The sequence below is a fragment of the Salvia miltiorrhiza genome, chromosome 1 (assembly GCF_028751815.1).
Source record: "Salvia miltiorrhiza cultivar Shanhuang (shh) chromosome 1, IMPLAD_Smil_shh, whole genome shotgun sequence".
NCBI lineage: Eukaryota > Viridiplantae > Streptophyta > Magnoliopsida > Lamiales > Lamiaceae > Salvia > Salvia miltiorrhiza.
Window position 1 is genome coordinate 77,183,357 of NC_080387.1, and position 22,119 is coordinate 77,205,475.

Genomic DNA, 22,119 nt, shown 5'->3' on the forward strand with positions numbered 1-22,119 from the left:
TTCACAATTCATACCTTTATACAACAAATTCATACGGGTTTTACATAAAATTCATACATTAAAAATTGCTCTTATTTCTTATTTTAAGATGTGCTCTCACGGTAGCCCACCCCTATATATATATATATATATATATATATATATATATATATATATATATATATATATGGAAGAGTTCAATGGAGACCACTCCCCTATATAGATAATAAAGACCAAATCAGAGCCATTGATCTCACCAAAATCAATGAATCAGATTCATGCGAATTCTTTAAGTTTAGGAAATCCCGTAAATTCCTCATTTTCCAATTTTGGGAACCAACGAACATTATTATGAACTTACGAACATAAGTATGTTTATTTGTATGCTCATTTGTTTTTATACGAACATATCGACGAACATTAGTATGTTCATTTGTTTTTTATACGAACACATCAGCGAACATTAATATGTTCGTAAGTTTATAATAATGTTCGTTGGTTCCCAGAATTGGAAAATGAGGAATTTATGGGATTTCCTAAACTTGAAGAATTCGGATTAATCTGATTCATTGATTTTGGTGAGATAAATGGCTCTGATTTGGTCTCTATTCTCTATATATATAGTGGTCTCCATTGAAGCTGACTAAATAAAAGAAGAATGGAGAACCATTTTCAGCCATTCGATCATCAAGATTTACGGTGGATGCATCATCTTGTTGGATGAATGCAGATCCTGGGTTCGAATCCTGAAGGGAGCAATTTTTTTTTATTTTTTTGAGTGCATTAATTTTAATAGAGAATGCATTAATTTTTACAGTGGATGCATTAGATTTGATGGTTCTCACGTTTTCACAAATAATGTAGTTCTCTCTAGAACCACACCATATATATATATATATATATATATATATATATATATAATACATTTAATTATATGTATTAAAAAAATTGAGATTATAAAAAAAAAATTAAAATCTTAAAGGCGACGATGGTCGGGTGTCGGGTGGCAATGAGCGCCGGTTCAAGAGGTGCGGGGGCCTCAATGTATATTTGTGTTCAATTATATGTATTAAAAAAAATAGATTAAAAAAATACTCTCTCCGTCCACAAAGATTGTGTATTTTCTTTTTTTTAGAAATCTCCTTTAAACTTTAAAATTCACACTCAATATTTACAAAATACTAACCCTTTACTTTTACAATATGAAGGGCACAATACTACCCTTTAAAACTAAAATCACACCTTTCAACTTTTTTATTAAAACTTATGCCCTCCACTTCACCACACACTGTTTGTGGCCGGAGGGAATAACGTCCAAAAATTTTATTTCTATTTTACCCCTACGTGTATTTTGTCTTCCGCTTGGAAGCTCTCTGCCACATGTCACGTTCTTAGCGCGCCGGATATACAAAATGTGTTGAGAAGTTGAGAAGAAATTCTATAGATGAACATGTCAATTAATTTTTATGAACGCCGGTTTGAGAAGTTGAGAAGAAATTCTATATATATATATACACACATACACACATAGGGTATGGTTAATATAAAAACTCCTCTTAAGATGAAAATTAGGAACCAATTTAAAGCCATTGATTTAAATAAAATAGAGGGCTGAGATTAAACTACAGATGCACGATTTCAATTGCATAGATGCACAGGTTCAATTGCATAGATGCACAATTTCGATTTGCTTGAGTATTTTGCATTGTTGGTTTCAATTGCATAAATTACATATTTTTTAAGTGCACAATTTCTTTTGTTGACTAAATCCTAACCATTAGATCTAATATTTAAAAGGTCAAGATTAGGTTCCTAGTTCTCATTTTAACAGAGGTTTTTATTAGAACCTCTTCCTACATATGTATATAGGGGAAGGCTAAAATAAGAACGCTTCTTAAAATATAAATTAGGAACCATTTTCAGCCCTTAGATCATCAAGATCTACGGTTGATTCATCACCTTGTTGGATAAATTCATGGTCCTGAGTTCGAATCCCAAAGGTAGCAAAAAATTATTTTTCGCAATTCATGCCTATATACAGTTTATTCATGCGTGTTATACATAAAATTCATGCATTGTTGCTGGTTCGTAATTCTTAAAATAAGGGTGGTTTATTGAATAACCCCCCCATATATATATATATATATATATATATATATATATATATATATATATATAGGGTTAGGTTTTATTGAGAAGCTCTAATGTGTTGAGAAGTTGAGAAGAAATTCTATAGATGAACATGTCAATTAATTTTTATGAACGCGGGTTTGATCTGGGGTTCGATCCTTGGCGGTGGCGTATTTTTTAACAAATTAAATAGATTCGTATGTTCGTCAGTTATATTTGGTATGTTCAAAGAATTTATTGGTATGGGGTCTAATTGCCATGTTCATCAAAATGTACTGACATGTTCATCTATTAGATTACTTCTCAACTTCTCAACACATTTGAGCTTCTCAATTGAACCACTCCCTATATATATATATATATATATATATATAAGGTTAGGTTCTAGTGAGATTGTTATTTTTCATGAGATGTGAGAATAATGAATAAGTAAGCATATAGTGATGAATATATAGTGTTGAATGGTGATATTCAAAAAATTAATAAATTTTTTGCTCTCCACAGGATTCGAATTCATGTAAAAAAAAAAATTCCTCCAGGTAAATATTAGCCATATGATACATTAAATTAACACCTACAAATTAGTCTAAGATTTCACCAAATATGAGGGAACTATATATATATATATATAGGGTGTGATTCTAGAGAGAACTACATCATTTGTGAGAACGTGAGAACTATCATGTCACAGCCCGCAATCCCTAAGGATGGTTTAACCGGGGTTATGACTCGGGAAGGGGATTAAGAAGCGGGGAAAGAAAGGGGCATTTACTTAACAATCAAACATTTTACGAAAAGAGACATTTATTATATAACACTAGGATCATAACTGATCACTTGGGAAAATACAAGACGTTCGTTCGGGAAGACCCGTCGAAGTGGATTACCCAACAAAAGAGTATCATACTTAAAATAAAACATTAGCATAATCAGAGTATCTTGCAGCGGAAATACGTGTGAGTTATACATATGAAGATGTATACTCAGGGTTACATTACTATTTTATGTCAAAAGGTACATCCGCTCAACTCCACTCCATTCCATCACCCGCTCAACTTGCACATTAGGGAAAACAACATGCAGGGCTGAGTAAAAATACTCAGTGAACATATGCCGGAAACATAACATTTTATATCATTTATTGTACTGCCAACAGTAACACACAGGGTTTTACTTGAAGGACCTGTGCTTACTAAACATTTTCTTTCATTTCATAAAGTTGGATGCGCATCCCATTTTCAGTCTATATGATCCATATCTGTTCCTTTTACACGCCGGGAAGGAGGCCTCCTTCCACGGACGCTAAGACCGGTCGCAAGCGACACACAGTCTCCATAAGTGTACACGTTAACCCTTACTAGCAAACCTTCGTCTAGCGTAGGGTCCGAATTCGATTTCCTTTATAGTTGGCGAACCAACACAGATAGGATACATACATAAAACATAAACATTTTTGGCAGACAATCATTTCATAAACATTTACCTTTCCTTTCATAAGAACCATTCATCAATTAATCATTTCCATAAACATTTCATTTAATAAGAACCATTTACCATTTAAAATATTACAGTTATATCATGTCATTCATTTCATTTCGTATAAGAGGCCTGTATGCAGGGGATCTCTATATACGTGTTTTAAGAAAGCCCACCTCATTCCGTTCCCACTAGGGGCGTAGAGTTACCTCCTTCTTTAGCTTTCACTTCCCGTCTGGACCTTTATTGACGAAGAGTCGATAAGTTCGAGAAGAAAGTCGTGTAAGAAAGGAATATAGGTCTCTAAACTAAACTATCTCCTTTAATGATTTTAGGGTTCTAGCATCCATATTAATCTTATCTCGTCAAAACCTTAAACTCAAAACATTATCACATAACTATCATTTAGGTTCGAAACTATTTATTCGAACATCAACATGCGCATTAATCATAACTCGTTCTATTTATGTCATCAAGTCAAATATTCCGTCATTTAAAAACAAATCCTATAATATCACATAGATAAATTATATCATCATAGATCATGCTTTCTTATATTTAAAATCATTTAATCATTTTCAAATAATCCATATTAATAAGTCATTTGAAAAGAATTAATTTAAATAGGAGTTTAACTCAAAATATTTTATTTTAAAATCCATTTATAAATACTTGAAATAAAGAACTCCATTTAAATAATTAATTTAAAGGTCAATATATAATTAAATTAATCAAGCTCAATTTAAATTAATAATTAAGAGCTCAAATAATTTAAATAGATATAAGCCCAAATTAATTAGATAAATTAAGTCTATCATGTTTTTCTTTGAATAAGCCCCAAACAATTAAATTAAAGAAGCCCAAATCCTATAAATAAAAGAAGCCCATCAGATTTTTATTTAAAAGGGCCGAGCCCAACAGATATTGAAGCCCAAACATTTAAAATCTAAGCCCATCAATTAATTAAATAAGGGCCCAAACACTTAATAAAATCGGCCCAAGTCTCGGCCCAAACAATTAAATCATAGACGGGCCCAAAGCCCATCACCCTTGTAACCCTAAAGTCTCACACACTAAAACACATTCAGCACACACACAACACACATAACACACAGCCACACACACACTCCTCTCTTCTCTCACTCTCGGCGCCTCTGCGCTCTCTCCGCCGCCGCCGCCGTTCAACGGCGCCATCGCCGCCGACGAGCGGCGCTCTGCTCTCCCTCGGCATCTCTCCTCTTCCTCTCGGTTCTCTCCCTCTCTTTCAGTTCTCACTGACTCACACACACACGCACGCAGACACGGCGTAAGCCGCGCCGCCGCGTCGTCTTCTTCCCCGGCGAGGACAGCACCGGTCAGCCATCTCCCTTCTCTCGACTCCGGCAGCAGTAGCAGCAGCTGTTAATGAAGCCAGCCACCGCCGAAGCCCTGAATCACCGACTCCCTCGAATCCGGCGACCACAGGACAGCCATGGCCGCCGCCCTTCCTCCCTCCGATTTCCGGCGAAGCCGCAGCCGCAGCCGCCGACAACCCAGGTAAAACCCTATCTTCTACCATTTTCCCCTTTTCTAAATTAAAAATCTGAAAACCCCTCTCCTCTTTTCCTCTATGGCAGAACGGAAACCACCACGTGGCTCCGCCGCCTCCCGTCGACCGCCGGCAGCCCCGCGGCTGCCATCCCCTGACCTCGACTCACACACACACAGCAGGGTTCAAGCCACAATTCAGTTCACAAAATAGCATAGGATTTTTCTTAGCACATATCATTCTCATACTGTAAATATCATATATATCAATTGCTTATAACATCTGAACATCTTTTCTTGTAGTTTAAAAAATCTAAATTTCAGATCGTATGCCATATCTTGTAAACACATAAAGAAATATGGTGGTTCTCTGTTGGTGGTTCTCTGAAAATTGACAACGAAAGGGTGATGATACCTTGAATAGGTGGATTTTTGTCTCTGCATAATTATGTGTATAGCATAAGTTAGAAATCTGTAGTGAAGAAAATTGAAAGAGGGAGAATTTCCTTTCATTATTACCGTAAATCTTGCTGTTGAAAATGGGCTGCAGTAGTTGAAAATGGTGGTGTGAGAATGGTGAAAGTGGTTGTGGTTTTAAAGAAAAATGAGGAGCGTGGAAATGGTATGAACATAGAATTTCTTTTTCAGCTTGCTTTGTATGACTGAAGAATTTCTTCAGCATGCGTAGTAAATTCTTCAGCATGCTTAGGATTTATTCAAATTTAATCATTAAAATATCTAAGAGATTAATATATTAATAATATGGTTCCAAACTCATTTAAATACATTAAGACATATAAGCCTAATTCTTATTGAAGCATAAAATTCATTTGAGCTTGCTTCTAACATAAATTAAATTACTCATGGGCTTAAGTAAATAATCGATAAAAGATTCATATTTAACACTTCAGTGTTAAATCCTCCACAATAAATTAATGGACTCAAAATATATTTTGAGTGCATCATCTATTGAAAATAAAAATAAATCATCACATATATAAATTATCAAATTCATATAAGTTCGTATTTTATTAATGGATGCTGAACCCTAATTACCATAATCAATCCTTAAATCAGTAATTAAAAGTATATAATCCTTAATAAAAAGTCGGGGCATTACATACTATCCCCCTTAAAATAAATTTCGTCCCGAAATTTGTACCTCAGAAAATAACTATGAGTACTTCACTTTCTTGTTAGACCGTAGTCTATTCTTGACCATGATATATTCATAGGTCCCTTACTATCGGTATCGACTTAGTCCTTAATACCTGAACTTCGATCTAAGATAGATTTGGATCTTCCTTCGTAACTCAAATATTGACTAATAACAATGTTGTTCTCATGGATCATATGCTTTGAATCGTAAACATACTTCTCTATTTGCGACACATGGGATTCATTACGCACATTCTCAAAGCTTAGCGCTAACGCTAACCAATAAGTTATTGGGCTCATCATTTCTACAATCTCGTATGAGCCTATAAAATGGGGTTTAGGTTTACCCTTCACATTGAATCCGATGATTTCTCTTGATGGAGAAACTTTAATGGAAATTATCTCTCCACTTTCACATCATAGGTCAATTCGTCATTTGTCAACATATGACTCTGTCAATCATGGCCCTCTTTTATTCACTATCAAATTTTGACGGATGATTTCAATCATCTTGTCATTTCATCCCAACAAAGTGGTGATCTATATTTCCTCACGTATAACGCCTCATTTGCTAACCTATCGATAGTCGATTGATAACTAGTATTATATGTCTCACAATGAGTGACAAAAACATGTTCTCAGCTTTCACCCCGGTTTAGCTCGGTCGTCTTCAACATACCTTATTAGTAATTTCTATGTCGTTTAAGCGGAACTATAATGACTAATATCTCTAAAGCATTCTTAAGGCAACTTAAACAGTTTGTAAGGAGACCAACCATTTCGAGCATGTAGGCAGTCAGCCTAAAACGCCGTTATAAACTTTTATTCATTCATCGAAGGAATCTCGAGTCATGTGGGCATTGACTGCCCCCTTTCGTGACAACCTTTGCTTAAGTCTGATGGATTCGAAAAATCCATCTCGACAACGAAATTCATTGGTTCGTTAAGGGCTCGGTTTGTCCCAAACATGACATTAAGCTTGACTTTATGAGCTCGAAGACTCAAAGTAACGATATGATATGTTGTAAAACCTTCACTTGCTAGCACGCAAGACATATTTCAACAAATGAGGTTACATCTCGTTTCATTTCTCCTAACTAGAATTTTTCTAGATCTTAATATATCTTAGTACTTCCTGGTGACAGTATATGGGTGCCATGGCTTTATCTTATTCTTAAGTTCATTGTCATGGAGATGCATATCTTCCCTTCAAAGAAAATAGCATTATCTGATTCCTCGTGGTAATTCTTGAAACTTCTTATCCTTATTCTTACTCTTAACTTCTCATCCTTCCTTCGTGCTCCTACCACAATTTTCCTCAAACTGGGTGGTTTAATCACTTCTATCATCATCTTATCACATCTTAGACGAGGCCTTCCGGCTCACTGTATCATCTACTACATTGGTCTTGTCCATGTGATGGTTAATACCAAAATCATAATCCTTTACGGGTTCAACCCATCCTCTTTGTCTCATCAGCTACTACAAATTCCTTATCCGGTTTTAGAATCTCTAGCACTACAATTCAAAATCATCAAAACTCTTTATCAGTAAACTATCATTTATACTCGACACCAATTGTTCGAGTGTCAGATACCAACATTTATGTGCGTTATTCATAACTCTCACACTCACTCCATTTAGACACATAATCGATATCAAACTCAAATAATAAATTATATCTTAACAATTTATCATGCTCATAGTTCTCGATTAAATCTCGGACTTTGTAATTAAATACTAAATTCCAACTATAATTAATTAACATGCTTCTCTAATTTTTTTACCTCATTTAAACTAATAAATCTAATCCATGCTAATTTCTCATACTTAGCCATTTTATATGCATTTCTCATGCAATTCAAAAAGCTCAATAACTTACTAATCATGCTCATCTCATAAATACTCAAATAATTCATATAGTCTTACTAACATAGCATTAACTCATATGCACTGCTAGTTCACTTACATGACTTCACATACTCCACATATCTCAACTTAATAAATCATCGAATAGTTAGAAAATTTGTATTTAATGGAAATAAATTCCAAAAATTTAAATACAAATATTTTTAATTATTCTAAACACATTGGCATGCTCAAAATAACTCAATTAAAATCGAGCATCGCTCGTCTCTGGCCTTATGACTCACGGCCTTCATCAAATTTGAACCTTGTTGTTCAAATTAATCTAAGTAAATTATACGTGCAATATTTAATAAATATAAACACATATATAAACTCAAATCATTCAATATGTTCCAGAAAATGCCACTTTCTTGAGCAAAACTCACACCTACTGATTTGGCATAAATTCGTTCACCCAATAGTACTTGTGTACATGGTCCCTAAATGTTCCTTATGTTCATCTTCATTCTTGGAGTCACTAAGACGAACTTATCCAGGTGAAGGTGGAATACTCTATCAATGATGCCCATGAATATATTTGGGCATTTGTTAGCCTGAATGGCACAACTACAAACTTGTAGTGGTCATAACCCGTTCTAAAAGTTGTCTTGGGTGATGACATCCGATCCTCAATCGATCTTGGAAAACACATTTGCACCTTTGAGTTGGTCAAACAATTCATCTACCCTCAGTAAAGGATATTCATTCTTGAGTATTAATTTGTTCCACGCTCTATTGTCTGTGCGCCTTTTTAAAGTACCATACTTCTTCATAACATACAAATATGCGCTCCCGATGGGAATGCACTAGACTAACTTAGGTCTAGTAGTTTCTGCAACTGGATCTTTAGGTTCTCCGATTCCTTTGGAGTCATCTTGTTCGATGCTTTTGATACACATGTCGATCTTGGTACTAGGTCGATGGTAAATTCTACTTGTCTATTGGGTGGCAGTCTTGGTAAGTTTTCCGGATAATCATAATGGAATTCACGTATAACTTCTATGTCCTCAACTGTCCTTTCGGTTCTAGCTCCTCCGTTTAGGTATACAAGGAAAGCTTGGTAATGTTTCTTATTTATCACCTTTATGGCTTGTATGTATGAAATAACTGGTATCCGCTCCTTATACTAATCTCATGAAAACTTAAAGCGTCTATTCCTGGAGGTTTGAAGGAGATTTCCCATTCATTGCATAAATCATAGCATATTGTTCTCAGCTAACCAGTCCATTCTTAAGGTTACATCTACGTTCCATATTGGTATAACATCAAGTTATTCGCTACCACCTTAAGTGATCCTACATTCAATTAAAGGTTCATATAACTACGTGTTACTATCATCGTTCCTTCTATGGGTGAAAAGTTTCTTATGTCTTGATCACCTTGTTCAGTTTGAATTTGTGTCGGGTGATCCCCGTGCATAACTACCTCGACGTCTAGAGTTTTGCTGAGCAATTCAAAGTACGTAAACTCAACGTGGTTGGCGAATGCCATTCTTATCTCATACTTTAGGCCAGGGCAAAACTTCTTAGGGATCTTTTCATTGGTGTCCACCTATTGTGGGGCATAACGGACATGCCACAACAAATGTGGTCATACTCGGTCATAGATATCCTGTTTTGCTTCAGATTGAACATTTTCGTTTCTCTCCTCCTATCGCAGATATTGAAAATATATGTCATATGTATCCGTCTTAAAGTCTTTCTAAGACAAGTTTACTAACCATTCTTGAGTCATTGCTTTTCTTTTGGCCTCCCACCAAAATCTGTAGATCTAGTCAACTGGAATGCAACATGTGAAGTCGTTCTTGTGCGGTAACAAGAAAATCAAAGGTTCTCTTCATCGTCTTAATCTAGAGTTTACCCTCAACTGGATTCTTGGTTTCAATAAATAAAACAAGCTTTACTCCAGAAAAAGTTCCTCAACCTTTCATAATGGTTCATTTCTGTCCCCACCTTATTTCTAGTTTCTCGCCTACAAGACATTCTATTTTCAAGAGAAAAGCGATAATCAACACACTCCTTGCCACATATTACATGTGTAACATTTTTTTTTAGGGTTTGATCGTAAAACCATTATAGACAAAACAACTCAAGTCCTTGGGCTGAAACCCTACATTACGGTTTGTACTCTAAATTGCTAACAAAATGTATGGTTGATAATAATCATAGGGGAAGAACTAATATCAACTAATTTAGACACAACTGAAGGTCAATTAACCATGCTATAGTTTGAGTGACTTACTAAGTCAATATACTAACACTTCTTAGTCGTATACCTCAAAAGAATCTACTAGGGCAACTCAAAAGTTGTAAAAACTCAAATCTCAAATGATATCAGAATAAAGTGTTGCAGAAAATTTGTTCAAGAGACTCAAATAAATAACCAGAGGGTAGAAAGGAGTAACTACCAGGTCGAACAAAATGACCTAGAGTGAGAACCCATCTGATTTTTAAACTGAAGTTGAAATACAGGGATTTATAAACCCAAAAGACGTCTACTGAGATTTGGATCATGTGGACTGGCCAGGTCCAACATAATCACTTCCCAGTTACACGGGAAACATCATCCCGAACTTGGTAATTCTGGGTCTTCTAAACCCTCAAGATACTATATATAACAAAACTTCAGCTCGCAGTAAGCTAAAAGTTCAAACTTAGGATCATTTGTTCTAGACTCATATTCTGAACATTCAACATAAGTAGACATATTACAACATAGTAATGTAACAGTCAAACCATATTCTTTCTACAACTCATCATGAAACGAAGTCAATTTGATATTCTGTCATGTGTGAACTTTCGAACGTAGAGACTATGCTTAAAACCTTCGTGGTGTAACGTCCATCTTGAAGTTGTCTCATGCCACCTTTCGTTGACTTACTTTCAACGTGGCACGTATCCTTTCAGTCTATCTTTGAGTTTCAAAGAAACTACAGTCTCCCGAAGGAAACCAAAACATTCGTGATGTTTAGTCATTTTCTGATTCGTCATTCTCAAGCATCTAGGTTATAGGGATACCCTATAAATCCATCAATCTATGTTCTTTTGCAAATGTGATCATGTAACTCATAGCAATCTATGTTCCTTGAAAAACGTGTCCATGTCCTTTCATTCGTACAATCGTATCAACATAATATGCACAAATTGTGCCATAAAAAGGTAAAGCATCAACATATCATTCATAACATGCGTTTCACAATCACATCCTTGCAACTGTTTAAAACCATAACATAATTAAACATTGTAACTTCAGTTACCTTTTTCTTTGATTGAGCGTGATGCAATGGAGTGTTGAGCGGTGTCGTTTGAACCCATATAAGTCTAATGACTCGATCTAAGCTTTACTTTGAAAGGAACTTCTAGGGTCCAGAGCAAACGAACTGCTCTGATACCACTCTGTCACAGCCCGCAATCCCTAAGGATGGTTTAACCGGGGTTATGACTCGGGAAGGGGATTAAGAAGCGGGGAAAGAAAGGGGCATTTACTTAACAATCAAACATTTTACGAAAAGAGACATTTATTATATAACACTAGGATCATAACTGATCACTTGGGAAAATACAAGACGTTCGTTCGGGAAGACCCGTCGAAGTGGATTACCCAACAAAAGAGTATCATACTTAAAATAAAACATTAGCATAATCAGAGTATCTTGCAGCGGAAATACGTGTGAGTTATACATATGAAGATGTATACTCAGGGTTACATTACTATTTTATGTCAAAAGGTACATCCGCTCAACTCCACTCCATTCCATCACCCGCTCAACTTGCACATTAGGGAAAACAACATGCAGGGCTGAGTAAAAATACTCAGTGAACATATGCCGGAAACATAACATTTTATATCATTTATTGTACTGCCAACAGTAACACACAGGGTTTTACTTGAAGGACCTGTGCTTACTAAACATTTTCTTTCATTTCATAAAGTTGGATGCGCATCCCATTTTCAGTCTATATGATCCATATCTGTTCCTTTTACACGCCGGGAAGGAGGCCTCCTTCCACGGACGCTAAGACCGGTCGCAAGCGACACACAGTCTCCATAAGTGTACACGTTAACCCTTACTAGCAAACCTTCGTCTAGCGTAGGGTCCGAATTCGATTTCCTTTATAGTTGGCGAACCAACACAGATAGGATACATACATAAAACATAAACATTTTTGGCAGACAATCATTTCATAAACATTTACCTTTCCTTTCATAAGAACCATTCATCAATTAATCATTTCCATAAACATTTCATTTAATAAGAACCATTTACCATTTAAAATATTACAGTTATATCATGTCATTCATTTCATTTCGTATAAGAGGCCTGTATGCAGGGGATCTCTATATACGTGTTTTAAGAAAGCCCACCTCATTCCGTTCCCACTAGGGGCGTAGAGTTACCTCCTTCTTTAGCTTTCACTTCCCGTCTGGACCTTTATTGACGAAGAGTCGATAAGTTCGAGAAGAAAGTCGTGTAAGAAAGGAATATAGGTCTCTAAACTAAACTATCTCCTTTAATGATTTTAGGGTTCTAGCATCCATATTAATCTTATCTCGTCAAAACCTTAAACTCAAAACATTATCACATAACTATCATTTAGGTTCGAAACTATTTATTCGAACATCAACATGCGCATTAATCATAACTCGTTCTATTTATGTCATCAAGTCAAATATTCCGTCATTTAAAAACAAATCCTATAATATCACATAGATAAATTATATCATCATAGATCATGCTTTCTTATATTTAAAATCATTTAATCATTTTCAAATAATCCATATTAATAAGTCATTTGAAAAGAATTAATTTAAATAGGAGTTTAACTCAAAATATTTTATTTTAAAATCCATTTATAAATACTTGAAATAAAGAACTCCATTTAAATAATTAATTTAAAGGTCAATATATAATTAAATTAATCAAGCTCAATTTAAATTAATAATTAAGAGCTCAAATAATTTAAATAGATATAAGCCCAAATTAATTAGATAAATTAAGTCTATCATGTTTTTCTTTGAATAAGCCCCAAACAATTAAATTAAAGAAGCCCAAATCCTATAAATAAAAGAAGCCCATCAGATTTTTATTTAAAAGGGCCGAGCCCAACAGATATTGAAGCCCAAACATTTAAAATCTAAGCCCATCAATTAATTAAATAAGGGCCCAAACACTTAATAAAATCGGCCCAAGTCTCGGCCCAAACAATTAAATCATAGACGGGCCCAAAGCCCATCACCCTTGTAACCCTAAAGTCTCACACACTAAAACACATTCAGCACACACACAACACACATAACACACAGCCACACACACACTCCTCTCTTCTCTCACTCTCGGCGCCTCTGCGCTCTCTCCGCCGCCGCCGCCGTTCAACGGCGCCATCGCCGCCGACGAGCGGCGCTCTGCTCTCCCTCGGCATCTCTCCTCTTCCTCTCGGTTCTCTCCCTCTCTTTCAGTTCTCACTGACTCACACACACACGCACGCAGACACGGCGTAAGCCGCGCCGCCGCGTCGTCTTCTTCCCCGGCGAGGACAGCACCGGTCAGCCATCTCCCTTCTCTCGACTCCGGCAGCAGTAGCAGCAGCTGTTAATGAAGCCAGCCACCGCCGAAGCCCTGAATCACCGACTCCCTCGAATCCGGCGACCACAGGACAGCCATGGCCGCCGCCCTTCCTCCCTCCGATTTCCGGCGAAGCCGCAGCCGCAGCCGCCGACAACCCAGGTAAAACCCTATCTTCTACCATTTTCCCCTTTTCTAAATTAAAAATCTGAAAACCCCTCTCCTCTTTTCCTCTATGGCAGAACGGAAACCACCACGTGGCTCCGCCGCCTCCCGTCGACCGCCGGCAGCCCCGCGGCTGCCATCCCCTGACCTCGACTCACACACACACAGCAGGGTTCAAGCCACAATTCAGTTCACAAAATAGCATAGGATTTTTCTTAGCACATATCATTCTCATACTGTAAATATCATATATATCAATTGCTTATAACATATGAACATCTTTTCTTGTAGTTTAAAAAATCTAAATTTCAGATCGTATGCCATATCTTGTAAACACATAAAGAAATATGGTGGTTCTCTGTTGGTGGTTCTCTGAAAATTGACAACGAAAGGGTGATGATACCTTGAATAGGTGGATTTTTGTCTCTGCATAATTATGTGTATAGCATAAGTTAGAAATCTGTAGTGAAGAAAATTGAAAGAGGGAGAATTTCCTTTCATTATTACCGTAAATCTTGCTGTTGAAAATGGGCTGCAGTAGTTGAAAATGGTGGTGTGAGAATGGTGAAAGTGGTTGTGGTTTTAAAGAAAAATGAGGAGCGTGGAAATGGTATGAACATAGAATTTCTTTTTCAGCTTGCTTTGTATGACTGAAGAATTTCTTCAGCATGCGTAGTAAATTCTTCAGCATGCTTAGGATTTATTCAAATTTAATCATTAAAATATCTAAGAGATTAATATATTAATAATATGGTTCCAAACTCATTTAAATACATTAAGACATATAAGCCTAATTCTTATTGAAGCATAAAATCCATTTGAGCTTGCTTCTAACATAAATTAAATTACTCATGGGCTTAAGTAAATAATCGATAAAAGATTCATATTTAACACTTCAGTGTTAAATCCTCCACAATAAATTAATGGACTCAAAATATATTTTGAGTGCATCATCTATTGAAAATAAAAATAAATCATCACATATATAAATTATCAAATTCATATAAGTTCGTATTTTATTAATGGATGCTGAACCCTAATTACCATAATCAATCCTTAAATCAGTAATTAAAAGTATATAATCCTTAATAAAAAGTCGGGGCATTACATATCAAATCTAATGCATCCACTGTAAAAATTAATGCATTCGTTGTTAAAATTAATGCACTAAAAAAATAAAAAATAAAAATTGCTCCCTTCAGGATTCGAACTCAGGATCTGCATTCATCCAACAAGATGATGCATCCACCGTAGATCTGATCTTGATGATTGAATGGCTAAAAATGGTTCTCCGTTATTCTTTTATTTAGTGGTTCTTTCTTGAACCTCTCCATATATATATATATATATATATAGGGTGGGGATCTACAAAGAATCCCCTTAGTATAAAGAATAAGGAATTAATCCTTACCATAGGATCTGAATAAATTAATGGTCCAGATTAGCACTAATTACTAATTAATCTACATTATTTTTTTTACTGAATACCTTTAAAAATTATATATAAAATCGTTGGGGGTATGTTAGACATTTTGTCTATTCAGAAAACTGTCATTCCTAAATTAACTCCAGTAAATTAGGACATTTACTTTCACCCCCACTTTCATCCACCAAACCATCTTCCCCCCACTTTCGTCTGCCAAACCCTAGAGGCGACGGCGATTCTAGTAAACCAGACGGCGCTCCATCTATAGCAGACGACGCTTCTGTTTTCGCCGGCGAAAATCGAGTAAGTAGTTAGGATTCATTTGTTTTGATTTAGTTCATATGTTCATTCGACAATTCATACGAATCTCCTGTCAAATCGGAAACTTCTTTCGGTGTGACAATGGCGATTAGTATACAATGTGTCTACGATTCATCCGAATAGATAGTTATTTCTATTTGTTTATGTTTCTTGTGTTATTCTGAATAGTTTAAGAAATATGCAGAGCAAGGTCGCTCGATACTTTATGAAATGGCTATGAAATCGACAAATCAAGGTTTATATTGAGTACTTTTTGACAGTATTATATGGTACTTTCAAGTACTGTATGTTAATATGGTCCCCTCATGAATTTTCTATTCTATTCGGTCGAAATGTGGGCTATGGTGTTACAATAAATTTATTATATTTTCATGTTTGTAGGGACAATGACTAAAAAGGGAAAGAAGATAGCAGGTTATGATTAAATTCATGTATTTATATATTTTGTTTTAACTCTATACAGTTCGTATATCTTAAGTTTTAATTGAAATTTGATTTCAGATGTTGGCGAGCCATCTTCAAGTAAAAGCAGAGTTAAACACAAGAAGACTAAAAGGGTAAAAGCAACTGAAGAAGGTATGTCAATGATTTCGATTTATTGGAGTGAAATGTACATTTATAGATTGTGAATTATGTTTTTGTTTGTAAAATTGTTTTGTTGTGTATTTGGTCTGCTAAATCCCAAAAATGATAGAGATATTATGATAAATTGTTTTTTTATTCAGTTGGTATAATTCCTACTTTCACTTACCCCTAAAGGTTGGCAACATTATTCAGATGTTATAATATTAGTTATATGAAAATATTCAGATGTTATATCGTATGTATTCACATGCTTGGCAAGTATATTCAGATTATTTGTGAATTACTAATATCATTCCAAGCAATAAAACTAATGTGCTGACATTGAATTATGCTTAATTTTTTATCATCGAGATATTAACAGTGTGTAAACAGATTTTTGTTAACATTATTCACATGATTTAAGTTTTTAATATTGAAAATTAATGTTTTTGGTCTGAATTAATTTTAAATATTTTGAATTAAAGATGATATTCATACAGAAAATTATGTTTATCTTATGATAAACTGTATTTTTATTCAATTTGTGTACTTCCTACATTCAAATCCACTTTAAGGTTATTCAGATAATATTTACAATATTTATTGCCAAAATACAGGTGAAACCTCAAGCAAAACTGATACAAGGCTTAAGACAAAGACGAGACCTTTAAAAACAGGTAATTGTAATAAAGTGAAATCTTTGATATATTAATAATTTACAAGTTATGATCATGTAATTAATATACTTGCTTATTGAAATGCCCAGCAAAAAGGATAATAACTACAGAGGAGCAGGCAGAGAGAATTAGGGTGCAAAGACGGAGGAATTTTAACAAGAACAAAGATGTTACCTGTAAACGTCGAGGTGATGTAAAAAGCGAGCTGGAAGGAGCACCTACAAAGTTTCCATCGCTAAATACTCGAACAACACCATCATCCTTGTTTGATGAGCTGCCAAAATTGAATGATGCCCAGAGACAAGCCATTCAGGATATTGGATTTGGAAGTGTATTGAGTTTGCAGGTGAAAAAGTTGCCTTGCAGACTTGCCTATTGGATTTTGGAACATTTTGATGAGAACAGATGTGAGCTGGAGCTTGAAGGAGGAATCAGGGTTAAAATCACCGAAGATGACGTTTATAGGGTTTATGGATTCCCAAAGGGGAGTGAGATAATACCGGATTTTAATCGTTGTTCAAATACTGCATTATGTGAAGAATGGGTGGCGTTTTTCGGGCTTGCTAATCGTGAGAAGATAAAGATTGGCCACGTCTTGAGTGAAATGCTGGACTGTACGACAGGTGGAACATGGTTCAAGCGCCATTTTATGATAGCAATGACGCATTCACTGATACAAAGTTGTACAAGTGGAACGGTTTATCCTCACATCCTGAGGTGTTTGGAGAATGTGAGAACGCTAAAGAAATGGAATTGGGGGGAATATGTTCTCAGGAGTCTCGTTGATCATAAGCTGTCATGGGTCGGTGATGAAGATAAGGTCTTTTCTGGGCCAACGCTATTCCTCGTGGTACGGCTAATTAATCTTATATTTTTTACTGATCAAAAACTGATATTACTTGTTCCTCATAACTTGTTCCTTTTTTCAGCTATTTTACGTTGATAGATGTGAGCTGCATCGAAAGAGAGTGGAAAGAGAGTTCCCTATTATAAAGAATTGGACTAGCGCAGCGTTGAGGAAGCGTCAGGCAACTGAGGAGAATATCAGAAAGTTTGGGACTGGTTCATGGCGTGAACCCATTGTCCTCCCAGCCGAGTATGTAGATAATGAACAACCCGATGGAGATTCCAACGACAAAGATGATCGTCTGGGATCGAGAATCATGAAGATGGCGGTGTCCATAAGTGCACAACTGGAAGACTTGAGAGACTTGATATACAGTGCATCTGTCGTGGACAAGGAGTCAAGTTACTTTCTTCAATGCGTGGATGCGGCAATTAAGATTACAGGTGTGAAGGTGGATATGGATGGCCCACGACCATGGCGTCGCCCTGAGGGTATGGAGATTGATGACGATCCCTTATCTTATTCAGATGAGCTGCGTGCGTCGGTTGATGCAGCATGTGCTAATGTGCAAAATGAAAAGGTGAGGGAGAGGGTATCGACAGAAGGAATACCTAGTTTCGACCTCGATATGGGAACTCAGGACGAGGTAATGGGTTTAAATTTATTATATTAATTATAACTTAATTTAAAAAAACTAAATTTTGCTATTCAGATGTTTTTTATGGCTATTCATATAATTGTTAGATTTATTGGATTAATAAAGTAATGATATTCAGAAAAATTTAAGTTTCGTTTGTTAGTGTTTTTCTGTATTCTGGTTTTTAGTTGCTAAAATTTAATGCATGTACATTATAATCAATTAAGGTTCCTATTGAGAAAGATCCCGTCGAACATGTTCCCAACAAGGAGGGTGCTACTATGGTCGAGGATATCTTTGCCAAGGAATCTGCAGTGGTATTATTAGTTTTTATAATGCATTTTTGTTAAAATTATGTGTCATTCCCGGCAACGGAATTTTTGTTTATCCCAATGGGTTTTCTTTGAAGAGGTTTTAACGACGCTCGACCCTTAGTCTGCTTCTCTGTGCTTTCAAGGGTTTTTCGAATTTTTCTTTTTCTTTTTCTTAATAAATCCGCATTTTAATATTGTGTGTGTGTTTTTATCTTAGTTTGAAGCTACAATCTATAAGGAGCAATCGAAAGAATATGGCATGGTCGATGATAGTGTAGCACACGAAGCAGGGAATGGTGAACTGGTATGAGTTATATAATATTCTCTGACCATAAAATAATGATATTCAGTTTGGTTGTGTTTTCCTGTATAGAAGGAAGTTACTTGCATGTACCTTATAATTAATTAAGGTTCCAATTGAGGGTAAAACTATGGTTGAGTAAAGTTTTGCCAACAAATCGGTAGTGTTATTATTAGTTTTTATAATGTATATTTGTTAAATTTATGTGCCATTGCATCGTAATGCCGATAAAATATTGCGTGTGTGTTATTATCTTAGATTGAAGAAAGAGCCCAGCAGGAACCATTAAAAGAATCTGCCATGGTCGAGGATAGTGCAGCACATGAGACGGGGACTGTTGTACTGGTATGAGTCTCTATATTGTTTTCTAAAGATGTACAAATATAACTTAAACAATAACATGGAGTTCTTTATATATAAGGGAAAGTCTGTTGACGGTATAGAGCAACCGTCCAAAGAAGCAACTGAAGAAGGATTTATGGGAAAGGGAGCCATGGATGCAGTTCAGAGTAAAGGTGGCTGTGTTGTCAAAAAAGTGGTATGTTTTAGTGTATTACGTAAGACTCATAGCTTTTAACAAACATAGAAATTAAAAAATTATACATATGTTAAAATTGTAGGTTGCTAGAAAGGCAGACATTGGAAAGGTGAATGAGGTTGCCAAGACTCCACCCCGTAGGTCAACAAGGGTATGGAACCAGAAATTCTTCTTATTGAGTTTAAATACAACTTATGTTGATTTTGATAAAATTCTTCTTAATTGGAGTTGTGTTTATATCTGTAGGTTGGAGGTGCAGCCCGTGGAAAAGGTTCAGACAACATTGATAAACAGCTGGAGGTGCTGAAAAAAACATATGTTAGGAAAAATGTGAAGAAGTAGTTCAATATGGTTGTAACTTAATTTATATTTTGCGATAAACAGGTTAATGGAACTGAGATATTAGATGGCAAGGCAGCACGTTTGCCTCTGGGAAGAATTGACGAAAACGTATGTGAATATTGTTAAAATTAAGTGCTATTATGAACTTGGTTAAGTACTATTATAAATGCATGTGCTTGAATTTATTTGTTTATGTGCGAGAAGATCCCAATGCAAGCTAGGAACATTGGTAAAACACCAATGAAGAGTTTGTTAAGAAAAACAGCAAAATTCAGATCACCCTTCCTACAAAGGGAAATCTCAACATCAAAGCAACTGACCATAAAGGAGAAAGAGCTTGCTTTCTACACATTGTATGCAGTTGAAGAAGATAGGTACAATACTTTTTGGTTTGCTACTTTATGAGAATTTATTGTTTAATAGTACTGAAGTGAAATTATATATTTGTAGGCATGAGCTTATGTTTTCGGCCATCGATGTTGACTTAAGGCGTTATGATATGATAACCCTAAAAAGAGGCATAGTAGTTGGAACGGCTGTCATAGATGCATGGGCAGTAATCTTGAATGGCCAAGAGCAATATCGCTCTGAAACATCGCCTACACGATTCTTTGCAACAACAAGCATATATGTGAGTGAACAATTATTACAGTGTGTTAGCAAATTAAATTCAATAAGTTTATATTTGATATTCAGAACATCGTAATATAAATTCGGATTGACAACTTATGCTATTCGGATTTATTCAGATAAATATATCATGTTATTCGGATAAGTTACGCATGCCATTCAGTAATATTCAGATTAAATAACTGCTATTTTGTTCAGTTTGAATATGAAGCATATTCGGCGCTAGGAGCTTTTTACATTTTATTTGTGTAAAGCTTATTAGATTAAAAAGGTATTATGTTGTAATAGGTGGATTGTCTGAAGCCAACTGATTGGTCCTACGCCGACCAGAAGACTTCATTTTTTCTAACACTATATGCTGAGATACAGGCACATCATGGAGATTTGCTTTCTGTTGTAGACATGGTAACTTTACTACTTGTGAAAATATATCTTTTTCAATGTATTATTATTCGGTATTAAAAGCAACTTTATGTCTATAGTTTTTCTTCCCGGTGTACGAAAAAGAAAAGTACTATGCTTTGTGTTTCGATACACGTCGTCAGCGACTGTATATACTAGACAACACTAATGAAGTAACTGGAGATGCAAATGACACCAAATATAGGGGTGTATGCCGCGATCTGGTGAGTGGCTTGATATCCATATTTATTCTTCTGGTTTATATGTCAACTTTAATGGATATGTTTGTTTGTTGTAGCGTAAACTATTGGCCGACTTCCTATACTACCACAACGATGAGAGAAAGGCGAAGGCAGTGGCTAACTCAGTTGAGCATGTCGTCAAAATGTCGTGGGCTGATAGTAAGAACGAAGTCGACACAGGAGTATACCTAATGAGGCATTTAGAGACATTTATGGGTGATGTTACAAAGGGGTGGACATGCAACTTATCCAATAAACGCCCACAACAGTTGACAAGGTTGCGCATAAGGTATTGTGCATCGATAGTTGCGTGGGAGGGAAACAGCGAGAAGAAAGAGATTGGAGACAAAGCATCGTATACCTTTACAGAGATGTGCAAGAATCCAGGATTCAATGTGAACTCGATCCTACTTGGGTGAAACTTCATCAACTGAACACTATTCCACGTTATAAATTTCAGACGTTTTTTTGGGGAAATAAATTATATTGCAGACTCCAAATTGATTTGAATAAATGTGTACTGGTTTTCAAATATTATGGTGTGCTTGTTTCAGACGTTTTTTTGGGGAAATAAATTATATTGCAGACTCCAAATTGTTTTGAATAAATGTGAACTGGTTTTCAAATATTATGGTGTGCTTGTTTCAGACGTTTTTTTTGGGGAAATACATTATATTGCAGACTCCAAATTGATTTGAATAAATGTGAACTGGTTTTCAAATATTATGGTGTGCTTGTTTAGAATAGTCAAATACTTACAAAATTCTGAGTGTTTGATGTATTAAGTTCTGTATATACTAACACAATATTGGATCTATCAACAAATATAAACTTCAAATTAACAAAAATATTGGGCTAGATTATTCAGATGTTTTAAATTATAATTCACAAAAGGGAGTCATGATGTTCAGTCAATCAGTTTTCTATTCGGTTAGGTTATTAAGTTTTCTTAGTGTTTCTACAATTATTTCC

The 22,119-nt window shown here is 35.5% G+C and overlaps 1 protein-coding gene across 1 annotated transcript; it reads left to right on the forward strand.

The window, feature by feature from the left end:
* Window positions 1-15,295: 15,295 nt before the first annotated feature.
* On the forward strand, window positions 15,296-21,665 carry LOC131006398 (uncharacterized). Its single transcript, XM_057933563.1, has 18 exons — window positions 15,296-15,635; window positions 16,035-16,067; window positions 16,155-16,229; window positions 16,835-16,894; window positions 16,984-17,744; window positions 17,824-18,387; window positions 18,606-18,695; window positions 18,910-18,996; window positions 19,252-19,338; window positions 19,415-19,531; window positions 19,614-19,682; window positions 19,778-19,831; window positions 19,916-19,981; window positions 20,078-20,247; window positions 20,324-20,504; window positions 20,792-20,908; window positions 20,986-21,129; window positions 21,204-21,665. The coding sequence occupies exons 2-18, from the start codon at window positions 16,040-16,042 to the stop codon at window positions 21,564-21,566; spliced, it is 3,033 nt and encodes a 1,010-aa protein (XP_057789546.1). The 5' UTR covers window positions 15,296-15,635; window positions 16,035-16,039; the 3' UTR covers window positions 21,567-21,665.
* Window positions 21,666-22,119: the final 454 nt, after the last annotated feature.

What these genes read in the sequence shown, in the direction of transcription:
- LOC131006398 (XM_057933563.1), top strand. Translation starts at nt 16,040, where the DNA reads ATGACTAAAAAGGGAAAGAAGATAGCAG. An exon ending in AAAGGGAAAGAAGATAGCAG is followed by an intron (nt 16,068 to 16,154) that starts GTTATGATTAAA and finishes ATTTGATTTCAG; the next exon opens with ATGTTGGCGAGCCATCTTCA. An exon ending in AGACGGGGACTGTTGTACTG is followed by an intron (nt 19,339 to 19,414) that starts GTATGAGTCTCT and finishes TTTATATATAAG; the next exon opens with GGAAAGTCTGTTGACGGTAT.